This window comes from Elgaria multicarinata, chromosome 9 (assembly GCF_023053635.1).
Source record: "Elgaria multicarinata webbii isolate HBS135686 ecotype San Diego chromosome 9, rElgMul1.1.pri, whole genome shotgun sequence".
Classification (NCBI taxonomy): domain Eukaryota; kingdom Metazoa; phylum Chordata; class Lepidosauria; order Squamata; family Anguidae; genus Elgaria; species Elgaria multicarinata.
The window spans coordinates 36,962,660-36,986,844 of record NC_086179.1 but is presented as its reverse complement, the minus strand read 5'-3'; the positions used below and the strand labels follow the sequence as shown (position 1 = coordinate 36,986,844).

Here is a 24,185-nt window from a genome sequence, read left to right as displayed (position 1 = left end):
AGGCATGGTGGAGAGGTGCCTGGCTGCTGCTTCCTCCCTCACTGGTGGCCTCTGCAGTGACAGTTGGTAGCAGGAGGGAGGGGGCTCTCAGCTGGAGCTGGACCCAGGCACGGTGGAGAGGTGCCTGGCTGCTGCTTCCTCCCTCACTGGTGGCCTCTGCAGTGACAGTTGGTAGCAGGAGGGAGGGGGCTCTCAGCTGGAGCTGGACCCAGGCACGGTGGAGAGGTGCCTGGCTGCTGCTTCCTCCCTCACTGGTGGCCTCTGCAGAGACAGTTGGCAGCAGGAGGGAGGGGGCTCTCAGCTGGAGCTGGACCCAGGCATGGTGGAGAGGTGCCTGGCTGCTGCTTCCTCCCTCACTGGTGGCCTCTGCAGTGACAGTTGGTAGCAGGAGGGAGGGGGCTCTCAGCTGGAGCTGGACCCAGGCACGGTGGAGAGGTGCCTGGGTGCTGCTTCCTCCCTCACTGGTGGCCTCTGCTGTCTAGTTGTGCCCTTCTGAAGCACTGGGGGGCGGGGGAAGGTTGTGAATGGAAAAATTGTGCAGAAAAGTGGTAACAATCAGTGGGGCAGGAAGCCAGAAATGTTACCCTCCATAAGGACAAGGATACGTGAAGGGTTGTGCCACAAAGGCGGAGCAGGAGGGGAATTATGCTGCGGCAAGCAGTAGAGTGCTCAGTCGTCTGTTGGGAGTAGCATGGGCTAGTGAGCTAAGGAGCAACCTACTGTGGCTTGTTTTCAGGGGGGCTTATCATGATGTGTGAACTGTCCATTCAGTGAACCCCCTCTGCATTGTAGCAAATGTTCTTAGCTTTTAAAATAGTGAAGGGACAGGTCTGTCTTTACTGATTGTAATTTTGACAATCTGGATATCAGTACAATGGCTGTTAATATCATCTTCTGCCTGAATTATGACAAATACTATTACCTGGATGTGTGCTTGCATGCTCATCATCCTTGACTAGTAACATCACCTTTGATTGGATTATCTGTAATGCGAATCTGAAGCTACAGCTGAATATTTCCCATGTTGTATTTGACCTATTTTTTTGCAAAATAGCTTTATGTAGACTGCTTTCAAAGTGTTGAGTCAAGATATGTTGATTTCCTCCTTGGAGCATATTGGTTCTTTGGAATCCAGTGCACTTCGATTCTTAAATAAGAGTGCAGTCTTACATTGGAAACTAATACCAACCAAAAGGCCATCAGATGGTCACAGAAAACGTGCAGGCTTTTGAGATCTCCAGATCTCTTCATCAGACAGAAAGTTACAAAAGAGGAGGGATGTGTGGAAAATGTGATGGTGTCAGGTCTCACCTGGAGCTGGCCTTAGCACTTCTTGGAACAAGAGAGGCAGTCAAACTAAACATGCTTTCAGAAATGGTGCCTGTTCACCAAAGCAACATGAAGTGGAATTCTTGAGGGCAAAAAAAAGACCTTTTGCAGTTCAAGCCTTTTATTAGACAACTAAAACACTTTTCACAGTCAGTTATTCAGGTAAAGCCCAACTGTTTGGCAGTAAGACTGTTTGGCACTCAGTACTTCCACCACCAGAAATCAGGTGTAAACAATGTCTGTTGTTTTGAGTCACAGGGTTGTGACAGCCATTTGAGCATAATAATAATGAGGAGGAAGAGGAGGAGGTGGTGGTGGTGGTTAACTGCCTCTCCCTCTGGATCTGAGTTCACTATTAGTGAGCTTTCTGAATATCAATCCTTATGTAGCCAAAATAGCACCATCCATGAACAAAAGGAAGGCTTTTCACAGGCTTGGGGTAACCTCAAGGTTTGGAGAAGTGCAAAAAATATTGAGGAAAAAAATCTCTAAAATAGGTGTGAACCTCAAAAAGCCCAGTGAGGACTGACCATGCTTCAAGGGTCACCAGCAAGAAAAAGGCCAATTTAAATCACTGATTAAAATCAAGTTTCCTATTAAAACCTTTTCATATATTATCTGAAAGTGGTGGCGTTCTGACCCCCAAACCATGTTAAGTTGAGTATTATTTACACTTTCATACTTAAAAGCAGTGCTTGCATCTCACTGTATATATTTTGCATGCTTCCCCTTTTTCTTTTTCTTTTTACCTATAGAAGGGTTGATCTGGTTCACATTTAACGGCAATGCCTGGATTGTTTAACCCAGGGATTGCCACTGCCTCCTTCACACTCGTCCCATCCTCTTTCAGTCAACAACCAAATTTATTGTGACCTCCAAAACCAGAAACTCTGGTTTATTTAGGGGTTAAACAATCCAGAATTAATCCAATAATAAAACCATGTACAGTTGTTGGGTTAACCCTGGGTTGTTTAACCTCTAAACAACCCAACGTTCTCTGGGTTTGGATGTCACAATAATGTTACATCAACATTTGTTGACTGGAAGCTGGAGTGATGGGTGTGTGGGAAGCTCCTGCTCAGCCCTGACAATTTCTTGGTTAAACAACCCAGGAATTTGCATTACATGCAAATTGGGTCAGTCTTTAAAATATTCCCATATATGGCCAGCACCCATGACTGTTTGAGGTTAACAGCCCAGTCCCATATATGTTGACTCAAAAATAGGGTTTTCTCCAAGCAAGTGAGTATACGATTGCAGCCTAAGTATGGGAATACAGGCAGATGTTTCTTTCCATTGGGGCTCTTTTTTGTTTCATTCTTTCTTGGCCCAGCTTTGCCCTCACAAAAACTAAGTAGGAAACAAATAAAATGCCCATGACTTATATGTCTAAGCAAGGCTTGACAGTTACTGGGCAGACTAGAACATGTACTTTCATCAAGTGAAAATGAAATGCCCATGTTTGGGTAGAGTGTAGAAAACTCATATTTGAGAAATGTTCAGATTTGTTCTTCATTTGGATAGAAAAGCCTCCTTTAAATCAACATATCTGATAGAGGCATTGATTCAGCTTAGAGATTAACTGAATGGCAAACCTGATTATATCCAGATTTCCATGTTAAATAATAACTAAGCTAAGAGAAACTTAGTATTAACATTTTTTAAAAAAAGATGTAAAAGCTGTTTTCCTCTGATTTTTAAAATCACCTGTTTCTATTCTCTGTGTTATATTGTCTTTCTGCCTTAACTTACTCCTCTGCCTTGCTTAGCCCAGCTCCACAACCACAAAAGCACAAAACAGCAGTGCTATCCAGCCTGTGTCTTTGCACATGTGACTTTTATTAGAGAAAGAGAAACCAAAAACCCAGAAGAAGCAAGATCTGTTAGTTAGATGCGACAGAGCCATTTACATGAGATGAAAACCTGAAATGAATGTCCATGTTTCATGGAATTTCCTATAAATTTGTGTGAGTGTGACAGAGCCATTAATTTATTTGTATGAGACTGTTGTGTAGGTTTAGCACATTTATGATTAAACTTAATTGTAGCTGTGCTATTCTTAAAATGAAAGAGAGATGCCAAAAAGTGTCATTCAAAAGAGAGAGAACTTCCTTACTTTGAAAGAAAAGGGGCTGCCACTTGCTGTCCTTCATCCAACGCCATATTGGAGGAAAGAAACTGCAGTTGCAGATGCACACATCCCCCAATCCCAGTCCTCCCCAGGACCATTTAAACCGCTTACTGTCTGCCTTTTTGTCAATTGTGCAGCCTTTAGGAAAGTGGCTAATTAGCTTGGAGGAAGTGCTTCCCCTAATCCCAGTTAAGTACCTGAAGAAAATTCTTTAAGATGTGAAGAATCCGTAACATAACCTTTCCCAAGATGGGGCCCTCCAGATGGATTGGACTATAACTCCCATCATCCACAGCCAGCATAAGCATGGGAGATGTAGTCCAACAGATTTAGAGGGTTCCTGGTTGGGGAAGGCTGCTCTAACAGCTTAAAGAGTTTAATTTAAGATCTAGTTTTGCTACTAAAGAATCCCCACAGATTCAGTGTTTCTGGCCTTTGGTATATATAAGACCCTAATGTCGACTTTTCTAAAGTGGGAACAGATTTATACCTAACGGATACATTCAAATATACAATTAAGAGTGTCAACTTAATTTTTAAAATTCATTTGTACCATCTTGCAATCAAAAGATTCGGAACACCTTCACAGTGCAGATGCATTCCTTGTCCAGGGTGGTTGATGGCTACTAATGAATTGAACATCCACAAATCTGTGTAATCCTTCTAAAATCCAGTTATGTTGTCTGGCCTCACTACATCCTATGTCATTTACTTACATGAACCAACTGTATCTAATCTCTCTTGCCTGAATGTCATTATATCATTAGCTCTTCTTCCTAGGTCATTCATTTATGAGTGTATTAAATTACACAGGTGCTAGAACAAAACCTTGAGATGCCAACCAGCCCGTCAACCTCCATTAATCCTCACTGTCCCATGAATGCCTACTAAATGTCTTTGGTTAGTGGCTTTGTCAAGACAAAACATGTGTACAGTTTAATCTGGGTTATTCTTCTCTACAAGGGTAGCAGTATCATTAGGTGACTTTAATACATAAAATCTATAAAAGCTATGCTCTTCCTTAAAATATAGTTTGTCTAATTATTTTTATTGTTCATTTTCTTTGCCTGGAACAGCACTTAGATCTACTGTCCAGTAGTTTTCAGTCACTCCACTGGACCCTTAAGAAAAAGAACATGTGATTGAAATTTTAGTATAAACTTTTTTTTTTAATCTTACACTTATAATTAGAATAAATGTCGTTTAGCAGTTTTTCTTCTTACGCTACTCAAGCAACAAGGCTATCAGACTGTATTTCTCGAATGAATTTCTGTTGAGGATATTGGAAGTCTTCAGAATATAGGCAAGAGCTAGGGCCATTCTTGGGCTATAGCTATCTTTGTGTGTCATCTTGCTGATCCATCACTGTTGAGCTCGGATTCCTGAAGTTGTTCACAGGGCTTCATTTAAGACTGGGTATGTGAAGGCTATGTGCAGACTGGCTATGTGCAGTCTGAATCTAGGGCTGGGGTGGGCAACTTCTGGGGGCTGGGGCTATATTGGCTATCTCAGAACACTGCGGGGTGCGCACACGCACCTCAGCCACCACTAATGGAAACGGCTGCTGCTGCCAAAATCTCAGTACTTCTGCAGGGAAACAAGGCATGAAGGGAGCATGAACTAGGGGTTTGCCGAGGTGATTTTGCCCTTCTCCCATTTATGTGCTTTGTAGTTCCAGAGGATGTGGGCGACTACTTCCCTGCTCACTTCCTTTTTGACAGCAAGATTAAATTAAGTAAATAACACTCATTTAATATGTGTATTCTGCCTAATATGCAGTGTTGCGTGATTTTGTCCTTAATTTTATGCAGGCTTGTAAGCATGTTCTTCTTAATATTTTTATGGCTGTTTTCCATCCCACCTCCAGTGCTGGAAAGCAAGGCATGGAATCAGAGTTGGATGGAAGAAATCTGTAGGAATGGTGGCTCAAGTATTGAAAACATGTCAAATAGACCTATGAAGGGCCATCTAGACTACTGAAATCTATATCTAAATACTGGTCTACATTTTTTATCAATAACTTCTAGTATGTTTTTATGTCTTTCTTCACAGTCATGATGATAGTTAGAAGCTTTTTTAAGACCAAAGCTGGAAAAGACAGGCCATTTCTCTAGAGTCACTGAGCATGAGTTACTGCAGTTCATATACTTGGCTACTTGCACCTAGACAACATCTTAAGGCCATGCTGGAAAATGGTCTTTTGGTCTCATAAGTTACATGGTAGAGTTGTTTGACAGTTCTGGGTCATTTGTTATGTACTTTTTATGCAGCCAAGAAAAATGTACCCTGTTTGGTTAGTTTGGATGGAGTCTGATAATATGTACTGCATCAGTGATCCTTTTCAGATATCAATTCCTTCCAAGAGAATGTTGTGGGGGAAGTAGAAAGAGACTTGTTCCCTTCTGGCATTTTCAGAGGTCAAGTATGAAATTGTTTTCTTTGTCTTAGTGCCAATATTGGGGAGAACTACAAGCAGGAGTGTTTTTCCACACACACACAAATCCTATGAGAATATGGAAGAATTTCCCTTAGGGCATGAGAGAAAGATAATAGACTACTTAGTTATTCTCTTTTATTGCTTGGAGTACTGAGCAGGCTGCATTGTTGGGGTCCATTTGCTTAAGAGAAATATAATTAAAGTTCCTCCCTATGCTTACTATGCTATGAGTTGTGCAGGTATGGTTGGCTCATCTGTTCTTGGCAAAATACTGCATGTGGGTAACTAGTCTGTGTAGGAATAGTTACCACTTCCACACCAAATCTTTCTTCTTTGAGGGGGAGGATTGGTTTCATTTGGTTTCAAGGCAGCATTAATTTAGGCAATGGCACATCTATGTAAACAAAATGGTACATCTTTAGCAATCTGTGAAAATGGACTATGTTCTCAGATGGTTTAGGTTGGCATTGTCCCAGGATGTTGATTAAATCAGTGAAGATCTGGCCCATTAGCTTTAGGAGTTGCTTTAACACCGCTGTACCTTGACTTCGGTGACTCTTAAGCAGCATGTTCATATTTAGAAATGTGAGGAACCAATTCTTGTAATTCACTCTTTCTTACCTTCCCAACAGCTCTGAAAAGTCCAGCTGCATTTCATGAACAGAGAAGGAGTTTGGAACGGGCCAGGGTAAGCCACCAGCTAGCTTTTAAAGAATTAATATGCCTATGCTGTTTTAGATCCAGTCTAAAATTCCTCGAAACACTTTATCTTGAGTGTTTCCATTCTACACACCACCTGTGATGCAATGTGCATGATAGCATCATTAAGGGAGTTACTGCTTGAGGCCCAAAACCCATGATGGAGAGAAACTTCCCACCCTTCAGATATTCAGCAATTTGCTTGATTGCCCCCATTGCCTACTGCTTTCTTTACTTACCAAAAGCTTGAAAACACAGAAGCTAAGTGGAAAACCTCCAGTTCTTGAGAAATAAGCAACTGAATGCAATCCGTGTCTTGGGCTGCAGTTCTTGGATGTTTCACTTCCTTCCTGAAATGGCCTCTGATGAGCTGGATGAGAAGTGAATGTACTGGCTGCAGGGTTGTCTTGTTTTAAAACTAGAATGTGTTTGAAGTTAGTGGAATTAGAGCCTGGGTGAAACAGTCCAGACTTGTTAGAGAACAAAAATCAGTTGGAGACATATGTTCCAAGATATGACTGATTTGCCCTAGCACAACATAAATATTTTTAAAAGCACTATAAGTATTACATTTTGTGACCCATTTCCTTCAAGGGTTAGTTATTGTGGAATCAGCCTACTGGGACAGCAGGTGAGGTAGTCCTTTGGCTACTGTATTCTCCAATAGTGAGACTAGAATATAAGAAGAGCAATGTTGGATCAGACAAAGGGTTCACGCAGTTGCCACGCAGTTGCCCCCCCCCCAAAGCAGGACATGAGTACAACAGCATCCTCCCACCCATGTTCCCAAGCAACTGGTATACATAAGGATTGCGCCTCCGATAATATATAACTAACAGGACTAGTAGCCATTGATAGCCTTCTACAGGAATTTATCCACCCCCTTTTAAAGCCATCCAAATTGGCGGCCATCACAACATCTTGTGGAAGTGAATTCCATAGTTTAATTATGCACTGTGTGAAGAAGTACTTCCTTTTATCTGTCCTGCATCTCCCACCAATTAACTTCATGGGATGACCCTGGGTTCTAGTATTATGGGAGAGGGAGAAAAAATGTCTCCCTATCCACATTCTCCACATTGTGCATAATTTTGTACAGCTCTATCGTGTCTTACTCGCCTTTTCTCCAAGCTAAACAATCCTAGGGAAGTTGCTCCAACCTGGTAAGAGTCTGAGGGAATGTTATCTCTTAACATGTACTTAAGAATCCAAGGCTCTTTTTTTAACTGAGAAATCCTGTATGTTGCTTGTTCAGTCCTGTCACTTTACTTAGAGTTCAGCATGTAATTTTCTGTTTGTTTTGCAGACAGAGGACTACTTAAAGAGGAAGATCCGATCCCGTCCAGAGAGATCAGAGTTGGTGAGGATGCACATTTTGGAAGGTGAGTGTCCTGTTAGTAAACAAAGACCAATGTATCCCATATTAGAAAGATCTTGAAAATTGCAACTTATTTAGCTATTTTGTTTACGCATTCTTTACATCATTTGAAAATTACCAAGGAAAAAGGGAAAGACAAGGTGTCAAATCTCTCCAGCACACAAAACTACAATAATAAAAACTGAGTTAGAATGTATACCGCAGATTAGAGAAGGTACCACCAAGTCTAAGAGGACACCGCTGTGGTTAACAAGCAGCATCAAGGAAAGTATTAGAGAAAATAAGACTCCCTTCTTGGGGAAGTCTTGCCCAAACAAGGAAAACAAAAAGGAACTCAAACATTCACAAAAACTGCCCTGAGATCCTAATGATATAGGGCAGGATGCAAATATTTTAATAAATAAAATAATAAATAAATAGTAAAAGAAATGCACGCAGGCAATAAAGGATCCAAAAAGGATTTTGAGGAACATGGAACTAATAACTAAGACCAATAATAACATTTAAAATATATATATATATCAGGAGCAGGACCATTGGAGTATTAAAAGAAAAAAAGGAGGATACTGAAATTGCAGGAAAGCTGAATGATTGAATTAAGCCTGTGTTCACTGCAGAAGATGTAGGGCAGAAACTGATGCCTGAATTGACATTTTCCAGAAGGGAGTTTGAGAACTGAGGCAAATAGTGATGGCAAGAGATAACATTCTAGACCTTATTGAAAAATTGAAAATAAACAAATCAGTGGATCCAAATGGTATCCATTCAAGCATTCTTAAAGGACTCATATGTGAAATTGCTAATTTTCCGTCAAAAATATATAGAATGTTTCTGATAGGTGTATGTCCCAGAGGATTGGAAAGTCACCAATGAAACATCATTTGTTAAAAAAGGAATCCAAGAGGGTTCCATAAAATTACAGTCTGGTTAGCTTAATTCTATTCCAGGTAAATTGGTGGAAAGGTTATTAAAGATAAAGATAAAATTATGCAGCATATAGAAGGACAAGTCTTACTGAAGAAAGATCAACATGGCTTCAGGAACGGTGAGTCCTGTCTCACTAATATTTTAGAGTTCTTTGAGTGTGTCAACAAGCATGTGATCCAGTAGACATTGTTTACTTGGAATTTCAAAAGGCTTTTGACAGTATTCATCACCAAAGACTTCTGAGCAGTTAGCAATCATGGGATAAGAGCAGAAAGAGGAACTTGTATGGATCAATAACTGATTAAAGAACAAAAAGCAAAGAGTAGCAATAAATGGTCAGTACAGAATGATGTAAACCAGGGATTGGAAATAGGTGGCTCTCCATTATTTATTTATTTATTTATTTATTTATTTATATATATAGCACCATCAATGTACATGGTGCTGTACAGAGTAAAACAGTAAATAGCAAGGCCCTGCTGCATAGGCTTACATTCTAATAAAATCATAATAAAACAATAAGGAGGGAAAGAGAATGCACCAAACAGGCACAGGGTAGGGTAAAACTAGCAGTATAAAGTCAGAACAAAATCAGATGTTTTTGGATTACAACTCTGATAATCCCTCACCATTGGCTGTGCTGGTTAGGGCTGATGGCCACCAACTTGGATGGGTTTAAAGGGGTTTAGACAAATTCATGGGGATAAGGCTATCAAAGGCTACTACTCATGATGGCTATATATCACCTCCAGTATTGGAGACAGTATGCCTCTCAATACCAGTTGCTGAGGAACATGAGTGGAAGGGTGCTACGCTAGACTATATAGGTCTTTGGTCTGAACCATTCTTATGACATTGTGATTCCTATTAAGTGTGGGTTTCCTTTTACAGGCCACATTAGGTTTCCTTGAGAGAAGTTAGAAAATTTCCCCGAACAACTTTTTTTCTTTCTTTCTTTCTTTCTTTCTTTCTTTCTTTCTTTCTTTCTTTTTCATGACATTTTGATTCTCAAGATTGTTACACCTAAAAGGCAGCCCCAAAACAACTTCAGTTATATGAGCTGTTAACAAGTAGGGCTGCTGTTCTGGTGGGAGGCATTCATTTATTGGGGGAAGCTAAGTTTCTGAATACAGGTTATGCAACTGAGAAGTGATCTTATTTTTGTTGTTTACCCCGAACAGAGACCTCTGCTGAACCTTCCCTTCAGGCCAAGCAGCTGAAGTTGAAGCGGGCCAGACTTGCTGATGATCTCAATGAGAAGATTGCTCAGCGGCCAGGTCCCATGGAGTTGGTAGAGAAGAACATTCTGCCAGTGGAATCTAGCCTGAAGGAAGCCATCATTGGTAAGGCTAGTGGCAAGTGGAGGTCTGCCTGTATGTGATGGATTCAATGGCAGGATGCTAGAAAGTCCCATTATGCATCCTTTGGATAGGACTATGGAAAACAATGTTTAATTTTTCATCCTATATAGTTGCTTCAGTTAAAATCCTAAGGTGCACAAACTAAGGGATCCTACATTAATTGTGGGTGGGGGGAGGGAAATAAGTGAAATTATAGAGCTGATGGGAGATAAGAATAAAAGCAGAATTTGGGCCCTCTTAGAAGTGTGGTGTGCAAGAGTTATCCCCTGGCCAGAAAGGCAGGCTGGGAAATAGCAATAAGACAACATAAATCTTCTTGTGGGTAGGTGAGGAGGTGCTGTGAGCCTGGCATAAAGGAACTCCAGGTGGCTGGTTTTATCTTCTGCTCCTGTCATAGTCTCATGATTGGACAATTCTTCTTCTAATTGAAGAAGTTTCTTTTCTCCCTGCACCCTCTTTTCATAGGAAGGCTCTTGTAAGGAAGTATAGGGATATTTTGGGGAGGGATATAGAAAATAGAAACCATAAGTAATATTAGCACTCAGGCCTTACAGTTTTATGTAAGAGATTTCTTCCTTTTGAGTTGTGATAGCAAACATAAGGAATGTGTAGGACAGCTGCCACTCTATTGGTAGTGCTGAAAGAGTCTTTTGTTTAAACCTAAGGTTGTATCCTGTTTTTGATTCTAAGAAAACAATTCCTTTTACATAAATTACATTGACATCAGTTAAAAAACTGGTATATTGGTAGTGCTTTTTCCTCCTGTTCAGTAAGCCTTCAGACTGAATACAACCCAAGACTTGCTGTAGTTGCCCTTGCAGAGAAAATACATTCCTGTTCATTCTTCTTAACCAGTTGGTGGTAATGATAAGTAAAGCATTTTGAAAAAAAAGACCTAAAGCTTTTCTGCTTTTCGCTATCTCAAATTTCTTGTGTGACTTCAGAGTGGTCCAGAAGTGGCTCCTGGTAGATTTCATTGACATCATACCATCTGCTGTTTAGTGAACGGACTTCCATTTATTTTCAGTAGGTCAAGTAAACTACCCAAAGGTAGCAGATAATTCCTCCTTTGATGAGGACAGCAGTGATGCCTTGTCTCCAGAACAGCCGGCCAGCCATGAATCCCAGGGTTCTGTGCCATCCCCAATGGAGGCTCGAGTTGGCGAGTCACTTCCCACCCCCACTGTGGCATCCCCTGCTCAGGTGAGAATGTGAAATGTTGGCTCTTATTGAACTCTATGGTCTCACGGCACTCAGGCATCATAGGCGCATTTTCCTTGAGGGAAAAAAGCCCTCTGCAAGATGTGAATTCCAAAGGAATTTGTGGCGAATAGCAGCAAAAACACTTGATCTCTCTATCTTGAAATAGTAGTAGTCAAATCCTCTACATTGGGTTACTTTGTGAAGAAAATGAACGAATAAGAACCTTATATTGAAAACTAATCTTGATAGAAGGTTTTGTGTACTCCGTCTTCTGGCTGAAATGAAAAGAGTAAGAGGTATAGATGTATTACTGGGCATGTGCATCTCATACTTTCTTTTGCAGGTTGTGTGTCAGTTACGGATCAGTACAGACTCCAGTGAGATACCTTTTTTGTCTGAGCAGACTCCAACCCCCCTGCCACCACCACCGGTGCCTCCCAGTCTCACCAATGGAATTGCTACTCCTGTTGCCAAACCACTTCCAACCCTAATAAAGGTACTCTTTATAGTGGGGTTAAAATGGATATTAGTAAAGGAATCCAACCTGTTATGGGTACGTTTTAAGACTGGGTGGGAAATACTGAGTCTTGATCACCAATAGCTTTTATAATTCCATTCAAGATCTATCTCTCCTTGAGCATTGACTTCATTTAAAAAGCAACTAGTTAAGAGGGGGATTAAGCCTAGGAATGTGAGTATCCTGTTCACTGCCTTTAGACCATACAGCCGGGGTGGACAACCTGTTTTGGTCTACAACTCCCATCAGCCCTAGTAAACGTAGTCAACGGTGAGGAATCATGGAAGTTCTAGGCCAAAACATCTGGAGGCCACAAGTTGCTGACCATTGCTCTTAAGCAGGTATGATAAACCTTTTGCAGCCCAGGGACAAAATTCCAGTTTGACAAGGGTTTGGGGTGGGTGGGTGTGCATTTCAGCAGTGGTCAGGGCTAAGTGTACAGGGGGCAGAGCCAAAGCAAAGTGGGCATGGCTAGATGGAATTCGTACTGATTTAGACATTTCCCCACCAAGAATACAAGCCACAGCTCAATTCCAGGTATGTCTACTCAGGAGCAAGGCCCATTTGGCCCATGGGCCTGTTCCCCCATCCCTGCTCTTAGGAAACAATAGAGGTCAATGTTTTCCCTGCTATAGCAGTCCCTTTATTTTTCTATAAATTCAGTGTACTCTGGAGCCTACTGTGCTATTGGTAGAAGGATCATAAATATTCCATATCTTATATATGTGGCAATTTGTGGGTGGTGGTTTTATTAAAACAAACAGAAAAACCTGTAAAAGGTCAAATATTGGTGTCTGAGCTGCCCTTTCCCAGACTGCATTTTGTATGGTTGTATAATTGGCTTGCATTTTCTTGCTGAAGAAGTTGGAGTGAAAAGGCAGCTGCATCTCTTTCTGAGGTGCATCTATACATTTATTAGGGAGGGTCAATGTGATTGAAACAACCATATGGATCACACCAGCAAAAGCCAATTGTTACTGTCTCAGCATTGGCATTCTTTATTCTTATCGGACTCCCACCCTTTCCTGATCCATCTGTTTTTTTCACTTCAAATAGCAAAGCCAGTCTAAGTCCTCATGTGAGAAGTCCCAGCGCAGCAAAAAATCTAAGGAACCGAAACCAAAAGTCAAGAAGCTGAAATATCACCAATATATCCCGCCGGACCAAAAGCAGGACAAAGGAGCTCCTCCCATGGATTCATCTTATGCCAAAATCCTTCAGCAACAGCAGCTCTTCTTGCAGCTCCAGATCCTTAATCAGCAACAGCAACAGCACTACAACTATCAGACCATCCTACCAGCTCCACCAAAGTACGGGTTGCGTCTTGGTTTTTGTTCTTGGTTTCTTCTCCATTTCGCAGGATTCCTGTTTTAGCAAAGCTGAAGTTATCCAGCTATCTTTTCAGCGCCATCAAAATATATGTTTTATCATCATCCATCCTCTCATTCTGCAGAGACATCGCTCATATATCATATTTCTCCATATCCCAAACATATTGATTTGGATTGGGCCATAGCTTGCAAATTTTAGAACTAGCTTGTTGTGTGAATGTGGCAGTTGTACTTGTGACAGCTCAAAAGTTGTCAAGATAAGGAAGAGCTTAGTGTCAGTAGTTTCAAAATATTTAGGTAAGCATTTCAGAAATGGTTGACTGTGGCTTTGTGAGAAGTCTTCTAAACCCTTCTGCCTTCTCCCCCAGCTGTTTAATTGGCTCTACTCAGTGTTAGATAATCAGTACTCATCTGATGTGAATTCAATATTCCCTTTCCAATTGTATGAATCTGATATAAGACATATAAGATTCGTAGGAAAAAATATATAGGCAGTCAAGAAGAGCACACACGGAGGCTGTCGAGATGAAATTCCCCAGCAACCACTGAGTCATTTGCATTGTGTTCTGCCTTGAGGGCAGGTGGTCAGTTTGGCCCGTTATTGAAAAGTAGTCAGAATGTAGCATCTGAGCAGCAGTGGGGAACAGGAGGTTGCATCGCTCGCTTGCACTTAGCGCTGCTCAGCCCCCATTTTCCTCCCCCTTCAGGCCTCCCGGAGAGCAGCAGAGTGGCAGTAATGCCCCGGCCATGCGGAGCCTCTCCACTGCTGCCAGCAGCGCCTCTTCGGTCTCCTCCAGTTCCAACGGGTTGATGCGACAAAACAGCAGTGCTCCGGTGGGCAAGCCAGGCGCCCTCCCTGCTAATCTCGATGACATGAAGGTAACCAAGCATTTGTTGGCTACCTTGGATTTTTTGTCAGGAAGTTGGGATATGAATATTTTAACATATGAAAAGCTATGAGCGGGGTTTTTTTTAAAGCAAGGCGGGATGTAAATTCATTAAAATAAGTGATTATTGCTATTAGCACTGAAATAAATATTGATGTTGGTATTGAGAGCAAATGATTGTATACATTTTTGTGCTTTGTGGGTGGATCTCTGGGGCTGATGGTTGTGGGCTCAGTGGCATGTGGTAAATATTAGGGAACTTTCAGAAAGGTGGCTGGAATTGGAGGGGATTGTCCTTCAGGGCTGTGGGTTTGGCCTCCTGTTGTGAATTGAACTAGCTCTTGTAAACAGGATTGTCCTGGACTTCTGGCTAATGGAGCTTTTAACTGGATTCTAACCCTTCATGTTAGGTGGCAGAGCTGAAGCAAGAGTTGAAATTGAGGGCGCTGCCTGTGTCGGGTACCAAGACAGATCTAATTGAGCGGCTCAAGGCCTATCAAGAGCAGAACGGTGCAGCTGGCCGAGCAATCAACACCCCAAAGCCCAATACTGCAATTCTCCCCAAGGCTGCTGAAGTGGTGGTAGCCTTCCCAGCTGCCAGGCTGAGTACTGGCCCTGCACTGGTCAGTGCAGGCATTACTTCAGCAGAGGTTGTTGTGGCTACAGTCACTGGCAATAGCATGATGAAGTTTGGTAGCACAGGCTCAACTCCTCCCGTTTCACCTACCCCCTCTGAGCGCTCACTGATGAGTGCTGGAGACGAGAATTCGACCAGCGGGGATGCCTTTGGGGAGATGGTGACATCTCCTCTGACCCAGCTCACCCTGCAGGCCTCGCCAGTGCAATTTTTGGTGAAGGAAGAAAGCTCCAAAGGCAGCACGTGTGGCACAAATCCCATGTCAAGGGCAGACTCCTGTGTCAGCAACAGCAGCAGACAAGACATGGAGGTCCAGGATAAAGACCAGATGTTGCAAGAGAAAGACAAGCAGATTGAGGAGCTGACTCGCATGCTGAAACAGAAGCAGCAGCTGGTGGAGATGCTGAAGCTGCAGCTGGAGAGGGAGAAGCGGTCCCAGCAGCCACTTCCAGCCACGGCTTTTGGAGAAGAGAGTGCAATTGCAGTCCCTGAGCCGCCAGCGTTTGGCACCCATGTTAAGAGTGAAAAGGGCTTTGTGAGTTGCCAGTCTACAGGGCAGCCCATCTGCCAAACTGACCAATTAAAACCCACACAGACCACTAGCCAAATGGACACCTCAGATGCAAGCTCAGTGCCAAAGAAAGCAGTGATAGTGAAGCAGGAGATGCCAACTGCTGAAACTGAGCCATCATGCCAGACCTCAAGTTTTTTCCTTGGCCAGCAAGGTGGAGGATTCGGTGACCTCATGAAGGGAGCCCCTCCGCCTACCCTCATCACAGATTCCACTGGCACTCACATAGTCCTCACGGTGACCAATCAGAATGCCGAGAGGCAGCGCCTCTCGCCTCAGGAGAAAGTGGGGAGCAGTTCATTGCCATTGAGGGTAGGTATACATGCAGCGGCAGTCTGGAGCTGGGGCTCTTTATCGAGAGGAGGGCATTCAAAAAATGAACAAACGCCATCACATTAATTTCTAAATGAATAGTGTTCATTCCTGCAGAGCTCGGAATTGTGGAAACTATGGTGGCATGCCATGCTTCAGGGCAAAGGGATCACTACAAAGGACAGTGAGGGATCCTCTTTAGGTACAACATTGACTAATTAATGAAATTCATCATTTCGATCTTTTCTGTGGTCCAGCACATGCTTCCCATGCAGAGAGCCCCAGGTTCAACTGGTAGCACCTCCAGTTTTAAAAATATTCCCAGCTGGCAGGACTGGGAAAGGAGCCAAGGGACTCTGAACAGAGCCACTGTATGGTAGAGGAACAACAAAGAGACTTGTGGCAAAGGCACCTGCCTCCCTAGTCCCTGCCCAAGTAGATTTGTGAAGGGCTATAGCAGAGTGATAGAAGAGGTGCTTTCCGTGCAGAAAGCCCAAGGTTCAGTCCTGGCATCTCCAGGTATGAAAACAGCCATTGCCAGTTAGAGTGTTAGGCTTGATGTACCAGTGGTCTGATTCACCCTTATTGAACTTCATATGTTAATAAGACGTCCGTATTTAGCCATATTTCAGTCTGTGAAGTTCGCGAACTAACTACTGGAGGGCTTCAGCAGTGAGGCTGCAGTAGTGGCTAGATATAATGTGGCAAAAATTAAAGGGAGGTTGGATTACATGATCTCCAAGATCCCTTCTAACTCGCTGGTTCCATGATTATAAATCCCTGAGAATATGGGAAGTAGAGATTGGGAATGGTGCTTTTTAAAATGTATGCAAACCTTACCCCAGTTCATGATCACAGTTAAGAAGTCAGTTAAGAACCTCTAGCAGGCATTTTCATAGCTATTAGTTCTCCTTTTCTATTGGTAGCTGGTCTCAATAAGTTAAACCAGTGTGTTTCATACAGTATGAAATTGTGCAGTTTTTAAAAAATGTACTACGTCAGCTTATGGGGTCCACAAATTGAACTTGCTAGCTAATGATAATTACTGCTAGTCTGGAGGCATATACTGAAAGTGCCTTTATCTTTCCACTGAGCAATTGGAGTGTTCATCCCACCCTTACACACACACACACACACACACCCCTTTCAGTAAGTCATTTGGAGGACTGGGGGGCACAGCAGGATTAGTGACTCAGCAGCAGAGACTGGTCTGACAACCTACTTTAAAATGTCAGCAGGTATTTTGTTTTGTTTTTAGAGTTCGAGCAAATTTCCACTGCTGCTTCTTGCTGGAGGCTGCTGACCAGAATTAAATTCATAGTTGCCCCGATGGTGGTGGCAGCCATCATTATTGAGCCCTAGTCAGCTACATCTTTTTCTCCACTCTCCAAAACCTAGAAACCCCATTTGGTTTACAAGCCCGGTTTTTCTGCTCCCTGTGCCACTGCTTCCCACCCACTCTGCTATGAATACATCCCTTCTCCACTAGTTCATCCCTCTGCACAGCTGCTCCACTCCCCTGCTGCACTCCTTCCCTTCACTGCCCATGCCACGATGTCTAGTGTGGGGCTCTCAAGATGGACTTTTCAGGGGTGGGACGTATTAAACCCCTAACAGTATCTCTTCCTCTCTCAGAGAGTGTCATCTCCACCGACGAAAGCATCCATCCAACAACCTGTAAGCAGCTCCCAGTCGTCTCTGCAGCCGCCACGGAGTGAGCCCGTCGAGAAGGTAGCTGAACACCTGTTTGGCCTCCGAACAGTTTGCATTGTGTAGTGGGTGGCAAAGGAGACAAAGGAAGCCTGATAGATGACAGACTGGCTCCTGAGTGACAGACCTGGCAGTGCGTGAGGTCCTTCTCAGAGAGCTGCTCTCAAAGCACTACCACCACCTACAGCCTGGCTCTGCACGAGCGCAAGTCAGGGCAGAATGCGCCAGATAACGCATTGGAAGGAGTTTGCTCAAGTGCTAGGAGAATGCTGTGCACATTATCTGGCTTTAAATATTCCTTAGTAAGTGGAAATGACAGTGACGATGCGCCAGCAGTATCAGCTGTACAATTTAGGTAGTCAAGCTTTGAGGCTGTGTTTGGCCTTGCAACCCTTCAGAAGGGAAAGGAGGGGACATGCTCCCCCCTCATGGTGTCAGTGGAGGAGTGAGAGGAGGTTTTGATGCCCTGCGCACACACACGCACACACCCCTATGCATTGGCATCTCAAGTGAAGTGCTTCCACCCCCACCCATATAAGGATGAATGGCAGCCATTCAGTTGCGGGAGGAAAGGTAAAGGGACATTGGCTTTTGCATGCATACGCGACATAGATGACATTTGTACATGCAGCAATTTTATGTTGTTGCACACACATTTTTTCTGCCCCTTCTCCCTTTGAAGAGTATGAGGGGGAAATAAGTACCCTCCCACAATGATATGTGAATGTCTCTTGCATTTGAAACACATTTAGACCCATTTAAATAGACAGCAAATTGCAGTTTGCACCTCTTCAGATTGGTCTCGTTTAGTTTGTGACTAGCAAACAATTTGAATTAGAAGTCTGTGAAGAAATTCTAACTGGCTTTCTTTGCAATACGAATCCTATAGGTTTTGAATCCTATATATTTTTATATTTATTTTTACATGCCTTCCTTTTTTAAAATAAAAATAAAATTGTGGCTACCCCTGGTCCCCATGTTTTTATCTGCTTTTCCTTTACCATCCTAGTCCTTCTCAATATATTCTGAATTACATGAAAACCCAGGGCCAGTTCTGGGGCAGAGGAGGCCCTTTGTGCAAAGTATCTTGTAGTGGATTTTCCCCTTTAAGGCCAGTGTCCTGTGCTGGACATGCCTGACTGCTGTGTCAATGCTTTGAGCAGCACTGGGCATCTGGATCTAGCTACCATTTACATTTCCCACAATGCCCACGAGCCATGTTCAATCAGGGCATCATCGGAAAATAAAAGGGTGGCCAGAACCAGATGGCCAATGCTGAGAGCCAGGCTGGAAATAGATTTTAAATGGGCTTAGGGAAAGCTTCATCAGAGGGCCTTGAGACTGACAGCTGCCCAAGGATGCCAGGCGCTGCCCTGTGAAAACCCAAACGATGCAATCAGAATAAAATAAGCCAAATATGTCATTTTCATGTTTCACAGAATCCCCTCTTTTAAGAATTATACTCAGTTCTGCTGGGTTGTTGAGGGATCATTCCTGAAGTGTGACATTACAAGCCACCAAAGAGGATTTTTCCCTCTATGGAGTCAAGTTCTTTGTGCCAGTCAGAGTCTGACAGTTACATTTTGTTTCTTCTCCCTTATGCCTCTTTCTAGGGTCAGAAGCCAGGCCTGCAGATGGTCACTGGGCAGTTGCCTCAGACAGTCCTGTCTTTTTCTGCACCTCCCAACTTGCAGCCCTTCTTCTTGAATGGCTTCCACAAAGGACCCCTGAAAACAAGTGTTCCTGGCAAAACTGGCCTGTCCAGTATGCCAAAAAAGGTACCCTGTCAAGCAAGCCCCACTGAGCACCAGAATACCCTGAGGACCAGGATCCAAGAGGGGTTACAGGCCAGGCCTCTAGGAATGTGCCTCCTCTGCCACATTGAGAGGAAGAAATATGACGTTCTGGATGAAATTCCATTTAGGTTAAGGGGAGGTATTTAGAAGCATATCTATACATTTTGTTTGTCCACCGCTCTTACAGGCTTTCATACCTAACAGTTAGGGCTGAGCTGAAGCAACGATTGGGTGGAGGATGTTTCATGAAAAAAATGGCCCCATGCACAGTGAGCACACTCTTTCATTGATTGTTTGGGGGTGGGCTATAAAATGGAATGAAAACTCACATACCCATTCAGACTGATGGCAGGAAGTATTGCCTGCAGTCTGATTTTAGCTTTGCAAAATCATTACATTAGCTGCTTGACAACATAATGTCATCATAGTGTGTATGCAATCTCAGATTCCCTCAAGAAGCCCCCTTTAAAGAGTAAGATTGGTGCCACAGCTGCAAAGAGGCAGCAAAGTGCAAAAAATATGATAAAGGGGGAGAAGCTTCGTTTTCATCCCAGAAACATTTATGGGTAAACATTTTGCTCAGCCCTGCTACCCATTAAGAAGATACTTAACTTTTATTAGAACTGTAGCCTTTTTGAAAACCGGTCCAGCAGTAACCACTGTGCATTCTTTTTACTTGCTATCTGAATGGTCCACCATATGACATCGTGGAAATGCTTATTTCAGTTTTGCCTGCCTTAGTATCCCTTTGTGCTAGATGTCAATAAAATATCTGCTGCCTAACATTTACTAAGCACTGTTCGAAAAATAAGACAGGCCCTGCCTGCAGGCTCACAATCTAGTAGACATGATAAAAACGAAAAAGGTGTGGGGAGAGAAGAGGAAAATCAGGATGGGCTAACTGAACATTGCAAAGCAAATGGCCAAGATTAGTCCTGCCATATCTAGTAGTGTCCCTTCCCTGTCTTGAGGTGGGAATTAGGGTTGCTTCTATTCAGAGTATTCTTAAATCATGGTCTACAGGCTTAAAGAAGCATCATGTGATGAATGAGTGGACTCCATCTGGCCCACAGATAAATTGCTGCATGGCAGAGGTAGAGAGCTTCCTGGGTGAAGCAAGTCCATGAGGAGCTGGAAGAGACCTACAAGCTGTATACTACATACTCTTGACGATGGTGCCATGAAGGCATTGGGTGGTATAAGTGGCCGTGGGGCCCCTGTAGAGTGAATCAGGAGAGGTTGCATCAGAGGCTCCACTGAGAATGAGCTGAACATGGGGATTTGTACATCTAGGTAGCACATTAATGGCTTATTTCAGAAGACTATTTGGATGTTAATTGCCATTTTTCTTTCTATTTCACAGCTGCTTTCACAACCAGGTTCTCCAGCTCCTCCGTCTCCATCCCAGATGGACCTTGAGCAGCAGAGCTTTTTTGGTACTCCACCACCTCTCACTCTCCCTGCCTCCTCAGTGTTGATGAAAGAACCACCAGGTTATGAAGAGGCAGTGAAGCAGCAGCCCAAGCCCCCCGAGGTGAGAGAAATCAGGAAAGCGCTTTATGGTGGTTCAGCCAGGCAAATGTGCTAGGAGCGGAATCGCCTCCTTGGGGTTAGCTATTTTCCTTTTGTTGGAGGTAGGGCTCTGCCAGAGACTAAGTGCATTCATACCAAGGATGTGGATGTAGGTGTCCTGCTTGTTTGTTGACATGGACATGTCTGGTGCTGGATGAATGGTTTGGCCACACAGTGATGCAAGTTATAAAGCCCAAGTTGCTGCATTGCTGTTGAGCGCGATATCTAAACGAGGACGTTCCGTTCTTTTTTTAGGAGAACGGCTGCTCAAGTCAGCAAATGGATGACCTGTTCGACATTTTAATTGAACATGGAGGTAAGAGGGGCTTTTATATGAGGGGCTTTTGGTTTTATTTTTCTGTGGCTTCTTCAGCATTGAGGCTAGCAGTTTCAAACAATACACTAGTGAGCCTGCATGCAAAGTCAACTAGGAAGGGGCGGTTTTCCTTTAGAACACAGGTAGGCAGCTTACGGACCCCATGCAGCCCTTGCCCTCCGTCTGTGCAATGCCCAACACCCTCGCCCCTACCTCACCGCCGCCAGAGAAACGAGTGCTGCTGCAGATTGAGAATAGTCTGAAGGCAGTCAGGCACTTTGGCGACTGACGCTCTCCCTGCATTGCCACTGCTGTTGTAAAGAGCAGGACCGGTGAGGCGTACATGCAACCCAACGACAGAGTGTGGCACTTAGAACAACCCTTGGAAACCCCACATGCTGCCCTCTGTGGTTTGGCCTTTGGGCTTGCATGTGCACCTGAGAGCGAGGCAGAGAGCCAATGGCAGAGAGGATAGCAGTGAGTGGAGTCGGGCTCCAGAGGCAAGTTGGCTGGCAACCCTGAAAAGGTTGCTCACCACTGCCTTATAGACTTCGATTACTTCACGCTAAAAGATGCATTAGTATCGCCTCACAGATTTAAGTGTGGCAGGGTCACCTTCAACAGTGTTGGTAGTTTGTCTGGATGCAGGATAAGTGCAGTAACTGCAGTGCCTTCAAGATGGCTAGGGACGACTAACTGTGCCTTGCAGTGTTGGAATGCAGTTAGTAACATTGGCAGTGTCAATGGATTTAAATGTGGTTATTTTTGTCTTGCAGAAATTTCAGCTCAATTCAAGGAGCAGTCTTCCCCAGCTAGGAAAGAGACTGCTCTTGCCCCAGGATGCCCTTCTCCATCTAGCAGCCACCATTCCTCAGAGCTCCCCCTGCAGGTGTCCATGGGCCACACCAATTCTCTAAATTCCAGCCCAGCAGGTAGGCTGGAAGACTTCCTGGAGAGCAGCACCGGCCTTCCCTTGCTGACAGCTGGCCCCGATGGACCTGAGCCTCTGTCCCTAATTGACCTCTACAGTGAGATGCTAAGCAGTTCAGCTATCCTGGACCACCCATCTTCCCCTATGGACACATCAGAATTGCACTTTGCCCCTGAGCCTACTGGGGGACCAAGTTTGGACCTGGCAGAGGCTAACCTGGACAGCATGGATTGGTTGGAGCTGTCAGGAGGGCCGGTGATGAGCCTCACCCCACTCAGTACTGCAACACCTAGCCTCTTCTCCACAGACTTCCTTGATGGACATGATCTGCAGCTGCACTGGGATTCTTGCTTATAGCTCTCTGAGCATGCAGACTGAAGGGAGTGGTACAGGTGGGTGTGGGATATGGGTGGGAGCTTAAGTGAAAGTTGCATCTAAAGAACCCCCATTTTAACCAGCTTTTGTGAAGCTAGAGTCAAGGGCAAACACCAGTGATGTCTTCTGAATCTCTTCAGATGTCTTCAGTGATGTCAATCTCAGGCAAGCTACCACCTTTCTCATGGCCAGTGATAGGATGAGAGATGCTCTTTCCCCAAGTATTCAATGGCCACATCAGATTTGTATGAATATTTGGAGGTTTTCAGCATGGACTGTTGACTGTCCTCCACAGGTAAACAATCTGGCTGAGTTTGGGGGTATAGTTCGAGGCCAAGAATCTAGAGCTGTTTAGAAGAAATCACTGGAGGAGTCAGGCCTCTGTGCTGGACCTGATTCTGCCTAGTTAGGAAACATTTTTTTAAACAACTTAATTTCGCGATGTTGTAAGGGATGCGGATTGCTTCTGGAAAAGGAAGCAAGGGACGAGGATGTGTACAGGACTGAGGCTGCTACTATCCTCAGTTACTGGTACAGGCACCCTATTCCAAAAGCTTTCCCCTAATAATGCCATAGTGTAGGTGCTTTCTACTTGGCCAGAAAGCCAAGCCCGAGTTGTGTGCCAGAGCTTAGATAATCGCCATCTTCCCTTGGCTTGCTGTTGATTCCTGCATGTAATCCTTGTTCCTGGCTTGGCCATACTAAAACAGGTGGCTGAATCCTGGCTTTGGTATCTTACCTAGCTGAAATTCCTTTCCTGAGCACTGTTGGCCATGAATCAAGACAGCTGCATCAGGGATGATATTTGCAGCCTCCTATAATTGCTCTACTGCCTCCTCTTTTAGTAGCCCTGCCTGTAACCTAGTTGCCTAGAATCTGAAGTTTTGAAGTGGAGTTCTGAGAAGTGTTGGCCCTTAGATGAATTGACATGTAGCCAGCATAAGCTGTTGAGCTGTGCTATGCTGCTGTTCCTAATGACCATGCTGTTTGGTTTAAAGTTCATCCACTTTTCCCACAGGTTCTTGCATCTGAAATGTAGCTTCCTGTTTGCTGGAGGTTGGTGTCGTGGGAAAGCCTGGTCTCTACTATAAGTCACTGCATGTAAGGGGTTGTGGCTGCACTTCCCTTTGGAGAGCTCAGCTGCTGACAGCTCTTTCACAAGAAGCAGTTTTAATCAAAAAGGGCCTAGGAGAGCATGAACACCAACATCCTCTCAAGGCAAAAAGATTTGGTGCTGCTTGCTGAAGAGTTGCATGTCTCACTGCACAGAGGAAATTCATTGTAGCCATAGTCTCTGCTGCTGTGTCTTGCCTCTTGATACCTGGTTTCATTTATAGCTGGTAAAATTTCTGTATATAGCTCTGTAAAATGTTTTGTTTTAGAAAGCAAATGAAGTTAACTCACCCGGTTAGGTGGTTGTACTTCCCTTTAGCTCCTCCTTTTCTGTGATAAACTGTTGGGGAGTTGCTATTTTAGCCTGTGGTTTGGTGTGGAAGAGGACTTGGTCCTTGGACTGCCAGTTTAGCCTTATTGCACATGTCACTCAAAGGAAATCATACTCCCATTAGCCTCTCTCCCCCCCCCCCCTTAAAAATATGTAGTTAACATTCTGATGGCACTGCCTTTCTCCCCACAAAGGGAGCAGGTTTTTCTCATTTCGTAAGATTCCAAGAGCCCCTTCACTTCTGTTTCTCTTACACGTTATAGAGATTATAACATATCCTTTACCTCTTATGATGAATGGACTGATCTTGAAGAGATTATT

At 43.8% G+C, this 24,185-nt stretch overlaps 1 protein-coding gene across 2 annotated transcripts in view; it reads left to right on the top strand.

Moving 5' to 3' along the window:
* The window catches only part of MRTFA (myocardin related transcription factor A), a 48,319-nt gene extending 24,317 nt beyond the window's left edge, over positions 1-24,002 (top strand). The window contains exons 3-15 of one of the 2 annotated variants that reach the window (XM_063133569.1): positions 6,530-6,585; positions 7,903-7,978; positions 10,083-10,244; positions 11,290-11,465; positions 11,809-11,961; positions 13,039-13,292; positions 14,021-14,192; positions 14,611-15,720; positions 17,356-17,451; positions 19,044-19,208; positions 20,590-20,760; positions 21,054-21,114; positions 21,891-24,002. In XM_063133569.1, the coding sequence (XP_062989639.1) occupies positions 6,530-6,585; positions 7,903-7,978; positions 10,083-10,244; positions 11,290-11,465; positions 11,809-11,961; positions 13,039-13,292; positions 14,021-14,192; positions 14,611-15,720; positions 17,356-17,451; positions 19,044-19,208; positions 20,590-20,760; positions 21,054-21,114; positions 21,891-22,402 (3,164 nt within the window). In that variant the 3' untranslated portion in view covers positions 22,403-24,002. The remainder of the gene's footprint in view (positions 1-6,529; positions 6,586-7,902; positions 7,979-10,082; positions 10,245-11,289; positions 11,466-11,808; positions 11,962-13,038; positions 13,293-14,020; positions 14,193-14,610; positions 15,721-17,355; positions 17,452-19,043; positions 19,209-20,589; positions 20,761-21,053; positions 21,115-21,890) is intronic. The other variant, XM_063133570.1, reaches the window with a different exon arrangement.
* Positions 24,003-24,185: the final 183 nt, after the last annotated feature.